The sequence below is a fragment of the Oncorhynchus masou genome, unplaced genomic scaffold, assembly GCF_036934945.1.
Source record: "Oncorhynchus masou masou isolate Uvic2021 unplaced genomic scaffold, UVic_Omas_1.1 unplaced_scaffold_5789, whole genome shotgun sequence".
Lineage (NCBI taxonomy): Eukaryota > Metazoa > Chordata > Actinopteri > Salmoniformes > Salmonidae > Oncorhynchus > Oncorhynchus masou.
Genome location: NW_027012207.1, coordinates 1 through 14,472, shown reverse-complemented (window position 1 = coordinate 14,472; position 14,472 = coordinate 1). Strand labels below are relative to the sequence as shown.

The following is a 14,472-nucleotide window of genomic DNA, read 5'->3' as shown; positions in this document are numbered from 1 at the left end:
AGCAGGGAGGATGGTGGAGGTAGAAGGGGTAGGGTGTCTCAGCAGGGAGGATGGTGGAGGTGGAAGGGGTAGGGGGTCTCAGCAGGGTGGATGGTGGAGGTGGAAGGGGTAGGGGGGTCTCAGCAGGGAGGATGGTGGAGGTGGAAGGGGTAGGGGGGTCTCAGCAGGGAGGATGGTGGAGGTGGAAGTGGTAGGGGGGTCTCAGCAGGGAGGATGGTGGGAGGTGGAAGGGGTAGGGGGGTCTCAGCAGGGTGGATGGTGGAGGTGGAAGGGGGGTCTCAGCAGGGAGGATGGTGGAGGTGGAAGGGGTAGGGGGGTCTCAGCAGGGAGGATGGTGGAGGTGGAAGGGGTAGGGGGGTCTCAGCAGGGTGGATGGTGGAGGTGGAAGGGGGGTCTCAGCAGGGAGGATGGTGGAGGTGGAAGGGGTAGGGGGTCTCAGCAGGGAGGATGGTGGAGGTGGAAGGGGTAGGGGGTCTCAGCAGGGAGGATGGTGGAGGTGGAAGGGGTAGGGGGGTCTCAGCAGGGAGGATGGTGGAGGTGGAAGGGGTAGGGGGGTCTCAGCAGGGAGGATGGTGGAGGTGGAAGGGGTAGGGGGTCTCAGCAGGGAGGATGGTGGAGGTGGAAGGGGTAGGGGGGTCTCAGCAGGGTGGATGGTGGAGGTGGAAGGGGTAGGGGGGTCTCAGCAGGGAGGATGGTGGAGGTGGAAGGGGTAGGGGGGTCTCAGCAGGGAGGATGGTGGAGGTGGAAGGGGTTAGGGGGTCTCAGCAGGGTGGATGGTGGAGGTGGAAGGGGGTCTCAGCAACAGCGCATGCGTGGCGGGTTGAGCTCAGGGGGAACGTCTGGTTCAGGCTGCAGAGACAGGATACTGTTGGAAAGCTCCCTACTGGGAATCTCCAGAGGCATCTGATGAGACAGGAAGACAGAACAGGAAGTTAACAGACAGTAGAAACAGAATGTCTTTATTACAGGCTACAGCTATATGTTATACAGGCTACAGCTACATGTTATACAGGCTACAGCTACATGTTATTACAGGCTACAGCTACATGTTATACAGGCTACAGCTACATGTTATTACAGGCTACAGCTACATGTTATACAGGCTACAGCTACATGTTATACAGGCTACAGCTACATGTTATACAGGCTACAGCTACATGTTATACAGGCTACAGCTACATGTTATACAGGCTACAGCTATATGTTATACAGGCTACAGCTACATGTTATACAGGCTACAGCTACATGTTATTACAGGCTACAGCTACATGTTATTACAGGCTACAGCTACATGTTATTACAGGCTACATGTTATTACAGGCTACAGCTACATGTTATACAGGCTACAGCTATATGTTATACAGGCTACAGCTACATGTTATACAGGCTACAGCTACATGTTATTACAGGCTACAGCTACATGTTATTACAGGCTACAGCTACATGTTATTACAGGCTACATGTTATTACAGGCTACAGCTACATGTTATACAGGCTACAGCTACATGTTATACAGGCTACATGTTATACAGGCTACAGCTACATGTTATACAGGCTACAGCTACATGTTATTACAGGCTACAGCTACATGTTATACAGGCTACAGCTACATGTTATACAGGCTACAGTAACACACAAGACAATATTGGGAATTATAGGAAAACATTTTAGGAAATACTCCATAGGCATTTGGTGAGACAGGAAGAAGACAGGAAGTAGCCAGGAAGTAGACAGGAAGTAGACAGGACATAGACAGGAAGAAGAAGTAGTTAATAGGTACACACCTGATCACAAAGAATAGAAAATAGGGTTCAATGACATCCTTCCTTGTCTGAGTCAATGCTTAAAGCAGCAGTTGGTGTGGCAAACAAAAATGACTAATCACAATACTATAAAACACATTGAAGACTATTATCACTTAATAATATACGTACAGTAACAGGAAACTAATACTGAAAAAAAAATCATTACATAGAAAATAATAAAATATATATTTTTAGTTATAGCAGAGACAACAAGAGCACAGTGAGGTAACTACTCACCTTTGCTAGAATGTCGTCCACTAGTTTCAGAAAGCACTCCTCCACGTTAAAGTTATCCTTGGCACTAGCCTCGCAGAAACGCATCCCAGATATCCTGGAGACAAACTGTGGAGAGAAATGGAACTTCTGTAGTGTTGTTTCCCGGGGTATAAGGCAAGATTATAATTTAGCCCTTTTTTTCTCCCCAATTTCGTTATATCAAATTGGTAGTTACAGTCTTGTCCCATCGCTGCAACTCCGTGTACGGACTCGGGAGAGGCGAAAGTTGAGAGCCATGCGTCCTCCGAAACACGACCCTGCCAAGCCTCACTGCTACTTAACACACCGCTCGGAAGCCAGCCGCACCAATGTGTCGGAGGAAACACCGTCCAGCTGGCGACTATGTCGACTATGCGCCCGGCCCGCCTTAAAGTAGTCACTAAGGCATGATGGGACAAGGAAATCATGGCCGGCCAAACCCTCCCCTAACCCGGACGACGCTGGGCCAATTGTGCGCCGCCTCATCGGTCACGGCCAGCTGTGGACACAGCCTGGGATTGAACCCGGGTCTGTAGTGATGCCTCAAGCACTGCGACACAGTACCTTAGACCTCTGTGCCACTTGGGAGGCTCCTGATCAAATTTTAAAGCACTCAGAACTCTGGGTAATGTACAACTCAAGGTTTTTCCTTAACTGTCAGATTCTTCAGTGGATCTTCAGAGGAATGTGAAGGAAGCAGTGACATTTACATTGTGCATTGATGAGGTGAGCAATTGTAACAGGAGCGACGTCTGTGTTTAAATCATTTAGGGGGGTGAGAAGGATTACTTATCCTATCCTAGGTATTCCTTGAAGAGGTGGGGTTTCAGGTGTCTCCGGAAGGTGGTGATTGACTACGCCAGGACAGCGGAGTCAATCACCACCTTCCGGAGACACCTGAAACCCCACCTCTTCAAGGAATACCTAGGATAGGATAAGTAATCCTTCTCACCCCCCCTTAAATGATTTAGATGCACTATTGTAAAGTGGCTGTTCCACTGGAGGTCAGAAGGTGAATTCACCAATTTGTAAGTCGCTCTGGATAAGAGCGTCTGCTAAATGACTTAAATGTAAATGTTTAATCTAGAGCGGAATTTACCCTTTACACTCGTGGAATTGGCCTATCTGGATAGGGCTAAAATTGAAACATTTCTAACAGAACAACTATAAAAGCAAATGCATAACAATTGTAGCAATTGAAAGAGAACAGTTTGAGATAAATGGGGAAATAATTAGACCAAAAGGTGAGGACTCAACAGTTCACCTGACCAGACTGAATCCAAACATCACACTGTTGATGTGAATGTTACATTTGCTGGAACTTTTCACAGCATTTATTAATAACGACATCTGAATATACTCTGATACATTCAGTAACATAAGAATATTCCTGGACAATGTGGGGTGGGTGAAATATAAAAACAAAACAAAAATGACGACAAGGGTTTGAGAGAAAGGACTGACTGGAATCTCAAAGTCGACACACGACTCTCTTTCTGTGAGTCATTTCAAGTCATTTCAATGCAGTTTTATGACTCAAGGACGGATCCTCCAACTATAAAAGGTGTTTTTGTAGCTCTCCTAGCTGTGTCGTTGAGGAATTGAAGTCAAGGACATTTGTCATTTGTTTTGTTTGGAACACAGCCCCATATCCCCACCATCACACAACTACTGCTGCTGATTAACACAATCCTAAAAACGATCCATTATAAATCGCAATCTAATAGGTGGGCTAGCTGTTATAAAATACAAACTTACAGTGTTAGGCTTTCAAGACGACTTCAGACAGATTGTAATTTCCAGGAGAATAGAACGGAGTGCATTCTGGTCCTCAACGTCTCTCTTCAGAACATATTGACTCCTCTGACTTACAGCATTTCCTCACTCAGAAAACAACAAAGCTACCCCAATGAATGGGCGGGATGGGGTCGACTTCTTTATGTCGCTTCGCGTGCAGTTCAAAGTTCAAACCGGCCTGTCAGCAACCAGTACAGAGCTGTGAAGCGGAGAGACGGAACTCTGACCTCATTTATATATTTCTCCCTTAATGATCTGAGGATAACGGCGGTTATCTGATCCTAGATCAGTGTGTAACTCACCCTCTCGGCAGTCTGTTTAGTGACGATGCGGTCTGTCTCACAGTCCAGCTTGTTCCCCACTAGCAGCAGCTCTGCCTCCTCTGAAGCATACTGACCAATGAAAGAGGAGAGATTAGTGCACTAGTATGTGCTCTAAAAAGTTACTGGAGGACCAGGGTTGGGGGGTCACTGGAAGACCAGGGTCGAGGGGGGTTACTGGAGGACCAGGGTCGAGTGGGGGGTTTACTGGAAGACCAGGATTGAGGGGGTGGGGGGGTTACTGGAGGACCAAGGGGGAAGGGGGTTACTGGAAGACCAGGGTCGAGGGGGGTTACTGGAGGACAAGGGTCGGGGGGGGTTTACTGGAAGACCAGGGTTGAGGGGGGTTACTGGAGGACCAGGGTATGGGGGGGGGTTACTGGAAGCCCAGGGTTGAGGGGGGGTTACTGGAGGACCTGGTTTGGGGGGTGGGGTGGGGTACTGGAAGACCAGGGTTGAGGGGGGTTACTGGAGGACCAGGTTTGGGGGTGGGGGGGGTGGGGTACTGGAAGACCAGGGTTGAGGGTGGGTGGGGGGGGGGGGTACTGGAAGACCAGGGTTGAGGGGGTTGGTGGGGGGGGGGTACTGGAAGACCAGGGTTGAGGGGGTGGGGGGTACTGGAAGACCAGGGTCGAGGCGGGATGGGGGGGTACTACTCTACTACATTGGGATTCTAAAACTCACTCTCTGAAAACCAACCAAGCTATCAAAAGCTGTTCCAAGAGTTTTTAGTCTGACCTTGTCGATCATCTTCATCCACTTGGGAAGGTCGTCGAAGGTTTCCTGCTTGGTGATGTCATAGACCAGTACTATCCCTTTGGCCCCACGGTAGTAGGCGGAGGTTATACTGTTGAACCTCTCCTGACCAGCTGTATCCCTGGAGGTACAGGACACATCAAATATCAGACTGGATCCATTAGAGACAGAACACATCACAGACTGGATCCATTAGAGACAGGACACATCACATATCAGACTGGATCCATTAGAGACAGAACACATCACATATCAGACTGGATCCATTAGAGACACAACACATCACATATCAGACTGGATCCATTAGAGACAGGACACATCACATATCAGACTGGATCCATTAGAGACAGAACACATCACAGACTGGATCCATTAGAGACAGAACACATCACATATCAGACTGGATCCATTAGAGACAGAACACATCACATATCAGACTGGATCCATTAGAGACAGAACACATCACAGACTGGATCCATTAGAGACAGAACACATCACACATCAGACTGGATCCATTAGAGACAGAACACATCACATATCAGACTGGATCCATTAGAGACAGAACACATCACAGACTGGATCCATTAGAGACAGAACACATCACACATCAGACTGGGTCCATTAGAGACAGAACACATCACATATCAGACTGGATCCATTAGAGACAGAACACAACACAGACTGGATCCATTAGAGACAGGACACATCACAGACTGGATCCATTAGAGACAGGACACATCACATATCAGACTGGATCCATTAGAGACAGAACACATCACATATCAGACTGGATCCATTAGAGACAGAACACATCACAACACAGACTGGATCCATTAGAGACAGAACACATCACATATCAGACTGGATCCATTAGAGACAGAACACATCACATATCAGACTGGATCCATTAGAGACAGAACACATCACATATCAGACTGGATCCATTAGAGACAGAACACATCACATACTGGATCCATTAGAGACAGAACACATCACATACTGGATCCATTAGAGACAGGACACATCACATATCAGACTGGATCCATTATAGACAGAACACATCACAGACTGGATCTATTAGAGACAGAACACATCACACATCAGACTGGATCCATTAGAGACAGAACACATCACATATCAGACTGGATCCATTAGAGACAGAACACATCACATATCAGACTGGATCCATTAGAGACAGAACACATCACAGACTGGATCCATTAGAGACAGGACACATCACATATCAGACTGGATCCATTAGAGACAGAACACATCACAGACTGGATCCATTAGAGACAGAACACATCACATATCAGACTGGATCCATTAGAGACAGAACACATCACAGACTGGATCCATTAGAGACAGAACACATCACATACTGGATCCATTAGAGACAGAACACATCACATATCAGACTGGATCCATTAGAGACAGAACACATCACAGACTGGATCCATTAGAGACAGAACACATCACATACTGGATCCATTAGAGACAGAACACATCACATATCAGACTGGATCCATTAGAGACAGAACACATCACAGACTGGATCCATTAGAGACAGAACACATCACATGACTGGATCCATTAGAGACAGAACACATCACATATCAGACTGGATCCATTAGAGACAGAACACATCACAGACTGGATCCATTAGAGACAGAACACATCACATACTGGATCCATTAGAGACAGGACACATCACATATCAGACTGGATCCATTAGAGACAGAACACATCACAGACTGGATCCATTAGAGACAGAACACATCACAGACTGGATCCATTAGAGACAGAACACATCACATATCAGACTGGATCCATTAGAGACAGGACACATCACAGACTGGATCCATTAGAGACAGAACACATCAAATATCAGACTGGATCCATTAGAGACAGAACACATCAAATATCAGACTGGATCCATTAGAGACAGAACACATCACAGACTGGATCCATTAGAGACAGAACACATCACATATCAGACTGGATCCATTAGAGACAGAACACATCACAGACTGGATCTATTAGAGACAGAACACATCACATATCAGACTGGATCTATTAGAGACAGAACACATCACAGACTGGATCCATTAGAGACAGAACACATCACATATCAGACTGGATCCATTAGAGACAGAACACATCACATACTGGATCCATTAGAGACAGAACACATCACATATCAGACTGGATCCATTAGAGACAGAACACATCACAGACTGGATCCATTAGAGACAGAACACATCACATACTGGATCCATTAGAGACAGGACACATCACATATCAGACTGGATCCATTAGAGACAGAACACATCACAGACTGGATCCATTAGAGACAGAACACATCACAGACTGGATCCATTAGAGACAGAACACATCACATATCAGACTGGATCCATTAGAGACAGGACACATCACAGACTGGATCCATTAGAGACAGAACACATCAAATATCAGACTGGATCCATTAGAGACAGAACACATCAAATATCAGACTGGATCCATTAGAGACAGAACACATCACAGACTGGATCCATTAGAGACAGAACACATCACATATCAGACTGGATCCATTAGAGACAGAACACATCACAGACTGGATCTATTAGAGACAGAACACATCACATATCAGACTGGATCTATTAGAGACAGAACACATCACATATCAGACTGGATCCATTAGAGACAGAACACATCACAACACAGACTGGATCCATTAGAGACAGAACACATCACAACACAGACTGGATCTATTAGAGACAGAACACATCACATATCAGACTGGATCCATTAGAGACAGAACACATCACAACACAGACTGGATCTATTAGAGACAGAACACATCACAACACAGACTGGATCTATTAGATAGAGACAGGACACATATCAGACTGGATCCATTAGAGACAGGACACATCACAGACTGGATCCATTAGAGACAGGACACATCACAGACTGGATCCATTAGAGACAGAACACATCAAATATCAGACTGGATCCATTAGAGACAGAACACATCAAATATCAGACTGGATCCATTAGAGACAGAACACATCACAGACTGGATCCATTAGAGACAGAACACATCACATATCAGACTGGATCCATTAGAGACAGAACACATCACATATCAGACTGGATCCATTAGAGACAGAACACATCACAACACAGACTGGATCCATTAGAGACAGAACACATCACAGACTGGATCCATTAGAGACAGAACACATCACATATCAGACTGGATCCATTAGAGACAGGACACATCACAGACTGGATCCATTAGAGACAGAACACATCACAGACTGGATCCATTAGAGACAGGACACATCACATATCAGACTGGATCCATTAGAGACAGGACACATCACATATCAGACTGGATCCATTAGAGACAGAACACATCACAGACTGGATCCATTAGAGACAGAACACATCACATACTGGATCCATTAGAGACAGGACACATCACAGACTGGATCCATTAGAGACAGAACACATCACATATCAGACTGGATCTATTAGAGACAGAACACATCACATATCAGACTGGATCCATTAGAGACAGAACACATCACAGACTGGATCCATTAGAGACAGAACACATCACACATCAGACTGGATCCATTAGAGACAGAACACATATCAGACTGGATCCATTAGAGACAGAACACATCACAGACTGGATCCATTAGAGACAGGACACAACACAGACAGGATCTATTAGATAGAGACAGGACATATCACAGACTGGATCCATTTGTTAGGTTTTCCAGACCATCTGTCCAGACTGAGTGTGTCTTGTACAATGTTTTTTTGTTGTTGTTACCTTTATTTAAATTAGGCAAGTCAGTCAATAAGAACACATTCTTATTTACAATGACGACCTACACTCAGCACTGTCAACACTTCTATAAGACGTAAAATGTACGTTCTTCCTATTTCCACTCAGCACTACAAAAGGCACTGCAGCAGTAATGAACGAGTAGGAAAGTGTATCTATAGGCTTGCCTTGTTGTTATTATTAGTGGCTTGGGTCTATAGGCTTGCCTTGTTGTTATTATTAGTGGCTTGGGTCTATAGGCTTGCCTTGATGTTATTATTAGTGGCTTGGGTCTATAGGCTTACCCTGTTATTATTATTATTAGTACGTACATATCCCAACCAGAAGCCATGGATTACAGGCAACATCCGCACTGAGCTAAATAGTAGAGCTGCCGCTTTCAAGGAACGGGACTCTAACCCGGAAGCTTATAAGAAATCCCGCTATGCCCTCTGAAGAACCATCAAACAGGCAAAGCGTCAATTCAGGACAAAGATCGAATCATACTACACCGGCTGTGATGCTCGTCGGCTGAAGCAGGGCCTGCAAACTATTACAGACTACAAAGGGAAGCACAGCCAAGAGCTGCCCAGTGACACGAGCCTACCAGACGAGCTAAACTACTTCTATGCTCGCTTCGAGGCAAAAAACACTGAAAGATGCATGAGAGCCCCAGCTGTTCCGGATAACTGTGTGATCATGCTCTCCGCAGCCGATGTGAGTAAGACCTTTAGACAGGTCAACATTCACAAGGCTGCAGGGCAAAACAGATTACCAGGACGTGTACTGCGAGCATGCACTGACCAACTGGCAAGTGTCTTCACTGACATTTCCAACCTCTCCCTGTCCGAGTCTGTAATACCAACATGTTTCAAGCAGACCACCATAGTCCCTGTAGCCAGGAACTCTAAGGTAACCTGCCTAAATGACTAGCGACCCATAGAACTCACATCAGTAGCCATGAAGTGCTTTGAAAGGCCTTCATGGCTCACATCAACACGACAATCCCAGAAACCCTAGACGCACCCCAATTTGCATACCGCCCCAACAGATCCACAGATGATGCAATCTCTATTGCACTCCACACTCCACAAAAGAAACACCTATGTGAGAATGATGTTTATTGACTACAGCTCAGCGTTCAACACCATTGTGCCCTCAAAGCTCATCACTAAACTAAGGACCCTGGGACTAAACACCTCCCTCTGCAACTGGATCCTGGACTTACTGACGGGCTGCCCCCAGGTGGTGAGGGTAGGTAACAACACATCCACCACGCTGATCCTCAACACAGGGGCCCCTCAGGGGTGCGTGCTCAGTCCACTCCTGTACTCCCTGTTCACTCATGACTGCACGGCCAGGCACGACTCTACACTAGAGGTCGACCGATTATGATTTTTCAACGCCGATACCGATTATTGGAAGACCAAAAAACCTGATACCGATTAATCTGACAATTTTTTAAATGTATTTATAATAATGACAACTACAACAATACTGAATGAACAATTATTTTAACTTAATATAATACATCAATAAAATCAATTTAGCCTCAAATAAATAATGAAACATGTTCAATTTGGTTTAAATAATGCAAAAACAAAGTGTTGGAGAAGAAAGTAAAAGTGCAATATGTGCCATGTAAGAAAGCTAACGTTTAAGTTCCTTGCTCAGAACATATGAAAGCTGGTGGTTCCTTTAAACATGAGTCTTCAATATTCCCAGGTAAGAAGTTTTAGGTTGAAGTTGGTATAGGAATTATAGGATTATTTCTCTCTATACCATTTGTATTTCATTAACCTTTGACAATTGGATGTTCTTATAGGCACTTTAGTATTGCCAGTGTAACAGTATAGTTTCCATCCCTCTCTCACCCCTACCTGGGCTCGAACCAGGAACACATCGACAACAGCCACCTCGAACAGCGTTACCCATGCAGAGCAAGGGGAACAACTACTCCAAGTCTCAGAGCTGAGGACGTTGAAACGCTTTTAGCGCACCCCGCTAACTAGCTAGCCATTTTACATCGGTTACACCAGCCTAATCTCGGGAATTGATAGGCTTGAAGTCATAAACAGCACAATGCTTGACGCACAACGAAGAGCTGCTGGCAAACGCACGAAAGTGCTGTTTGAATGAATGCTTATGAGCCTGCTGCTGCCTACCACCGCTTCAGACTGCTCTATCAAATCATAGACTTAATTATAACATAATAACACACAGAAATACGGGCCTTTAGTCATTAATATGGTCGTATCACGGAAACTATCATCTCGAAAAACATCGTTTATTATTTCAGTGAAATACGGAACCGTTCCGCATTTTATCTAAGGGTGGCATCCATTAGTCTAAATAATCCTGTTACATTGCACAACCTTCAATGTTATGTCATAATTACGTAACATTCTGGCAAATTAGGCGGCCCAAACTGTTGCATATACACTGACTCTGCGTGCAATGAACGCAAGAGAAGTGACACAATTTCACCTGGTTAATATTGCCTTTTTAACCTGGATTTATTTTAGCTAAATATGCAGGTTTAAAAATATATACTGTTCCGAGACCATCATTGAAAATAAGACTGTGTTCTTAACTGACTTGCCTAGTTAAAGAAAGGTGTTTTAAAAATATATATATATATATTATTTTTTTTCAATCAAATTGGTGTCCAAAAATACCAATTTCCAATTGTCATGAAAACTTGAAATCGGCCATTCCAATTAATCGGTCAACCTCTACTCTACAACTGATCACAGCCTATAGGGAGGAGGTCAGAGACCTGGCCGTGAGGTGCCAGAATAACAACCTCTCCCTCAACATGATCAAGACAAAGGAGAGGATTGTGGACTACAGGAAAAAGAGGACCAAGCACACCCCATTCTCATCGACAGGGCTGTAGTGGAGCAGGTTAAGAGCTTCAAGTTCCTTGGTGTCCACATCACCAACAAACTAACATGATCCAAACACACCAAGACAGTTGTGAAGAGGGCACGACAAAGCCTATTCCCCTCAGGAGACTGAAAACATTTGTCATGGGTCCTCAGATCCTCAAAAGGTTCTACAGCTGCACCATCGAGAGCATCTGACTCGTCTCATCACCGCCTGGTATGGCAACTGCTCAGCCTCCGACCGCAAGGCACACAGAGGGTAGTGCGTACGGCCCAGACATCACTGGGGCCAAGCTTCTTGCCATCCAGGACCTCCTTACCAGGGGTGTCGGACCCTGAAAATTCCCGATACAGGCGGTAGGGAAGGCTTTCCAAATGACTACCTAATTTGCATTTGCATTGCCCTCCCTCTCTCACACCGCTGCTACTCTCAGTTGTCATCTATGCATAGTCACTTTAATAACTCTACCTACATGTACATACTACCTCAACTAACCGGTGCCCCTGCACATTGATTTTGTAACAAATTCCCCAGAGAAATTATTATTAATTTGCAAATGTACCCTGTATATAGCCTGCACATTGACTCTGCACCGCACCTGTAGCCTTCTGCATTGACTCTGTACCGTAACATCCTGCATATAGTCTCCAGTGTCACTCTGTACCAGTACCCCTGTATATAACCTCCACATTGACTCTGTACCCAAATTTCTGGTGGCTCTGCATGTTATTTGGCTGCTGCTCTTTAATTGTTTGTTACTTTATTTCTTTATTCTTATCCATATTGTTTTTAAACTGCATTGTTGGTTAGGGCTCATAAGTCAGCATTTCACTGTATTCTGCACATGTGACTAATAAATCAAATTTGATTTAATTTGATTTGCTGTACCCTAGGTAGAGCAGGGTTACATGGAGGCTGACTGACAGTGGTGGAGCCCAGATTAATGGGTACAGTCCAGTACACTACTGTGCAATAAATCAGTCTGTGTGAGGTAGTGAAACAGAATAAGTGAGACAGAGGAAATGAACCAGGAAGTTATTAAAGAGACTGATTGATGATGACTTCCTGTTCCTTTTGACTCACCAGATTTGCAACCTGATCTTCTTCCCTCTCAGCTCCACCGTCTTGATCTTAAAATCTACTCCTGCAGGGAGAGGGAAGAGGGAGAGAGAAAGAGCATGAAAAAAGTAGTCATGTGCTCTACTGCAATGCTCTACTACTCTCGTGCTCTGCCCTAGTGCTCTCCTACGCTAGTGCTCTACTACTCTAGTGTTCTACTACTCTAGTGTTCTACTACTCTAGTGTTCTACTACTCTAGTGTTCTACTACTCTAGTGTTCTACTACTCTAGTGTTCTACTACTCTAGTGCTCTGCTGCTCTGCCCTAGTGCTCTACTGCTCTAGTCTAGTGCTCTACTGCTCTAGTCTAGTGCTCTACTGCTCTAGTCTAGTGCTCTACTTTAGTGCTCTGCCCTAGTGCGCTACTGCTCTGCCCTAGTGCTCTACTACTCGACTCTACTCTAGTGCTCGACTCTAGTGCTCTACTACTCCACTCTAGTGCTCTAATGCTCTGCCCTAGTGCTCCACTACTCTAGTGCTCTACTGCTCTACACTAGTGCTCTACTACTCTAGTGCTCTACTACTCTACTCTAGTGCTCTACTGCTCTGCCCTAGTGCTCTACTCCTCTAGTCTAGTGATCTACTTTAGCGCTCTGCCCTAATGTTCTACTCTAGTGCTCTACTACTCTACTCTAGTGCTCTACTGCTCTGCCCTAGTGCTCTACTGCTCTACTCTAGTGCTCTACTACTCCACTCTAGTGCTCTACTACTCGACTCTAGTGCTCTAATGCTCTGGCCTAGTGCTCTACTACTCTAGTGCTCTACTGCTCTACTCTAGTGCTCTACTACTCTAGTGCTCTACTACTCTAGTCTAGTGCTCTACTGCTCTGCCCTAGTGCTCTACTCCTCTAGTCTAGTGATCTACTTTAGCGCTCTGCCTTAATGCTCTACTGCTCTGCCCTAGTGCTCTACTGCTCTACTCTAGTGCTCTACTATAGTCTAGTGCTCTACTCTAGTGCTCTACTGCTCCACTCTAGTGCTCTACTACTCCACTACTCGACTCTAGTGCTCTACTCTAGTGCTCTCCTACTCTACTCTAGTGCTCTACTACTCTACTCTAGTGCTCTAATCTAGTGCTCTACTACTCTACTCTAGTGCTCTACTGCTCCACTCGTGCTCTACTGCTCTGCCCTAGTGCTCTACTGCTCTGCCCTAGTGCTCTACTACTCTAGTGCTCTACGGCTCTGCCCTAGTGCTCTACTCCTCTAGTCTAGTGCTCTACTACTCTAGTCTAGCGCTCTGCCCTAGTGCTCTACCTGCTCTGCCCTAGTGCTCTACTGCTCTATTGCTCTGCCCTAGTGCTCTACTACTCTAGTGCTCTACTGCTCTACTCTAGTGCTCTGCTGCTCTATTCTAGTGCTCTACTACTCTACTGCTCTGCCCTAGTGCTCTACTGCTCTGCCCTAGTGCTCTACTGCTCTGCCCTAGTGCTCTACTACTCTGCCCTAGTGCTCTACTACTCTGCCCTAGTGCTCTACTACTCTGCCCTAGTGCTCTACTACTCTGCTCTAGTGCTCTACTGCAGTGCTCTACTATAGTACTCTACTGCTCTGCCCTAGTGCTCTACTGCTCTGCCCTAGTGCTCTACTACTCTAGTGCTCTACTCTAGTGCTCTACTACTCTAGTCTAGCACTCTTCCCTAGTGCTCTACTGCTCTTCCCTAGTGCTCTACTGCTCTTCCCTAGTGCTCT

General features: G+C 45.5%; 1 protein-coding gene across 1 annotated transcript; it reads right to left on the bottom strand.

Annotated features, from left to right (window-relative positions):
• Nucleotides 1-225: 225 nt before the first annotated feature.
• On the bottom strand, nucleotides 226-12,807 carry LOC135536226 (ras-related protein Rab-12-like; the record flags this gene model as incomplete). The annotated part of the gene is made up of 5 exons (XM_064962595.1): nucleotides 226-903; nucleotides 2,043-2,147; nucleotides 4,160-4,249; nucleotides 4,916-5,054; nucleotides 12,747-12,807. Coding segments are annotated over 5 exons (503 nt in total), but the record flags the coding sequence as incomplete, so codon positions are not given.
• Between the last annotated feature and the right edge of the window lie 1,665 nt (nucleotides 12,808-14,472).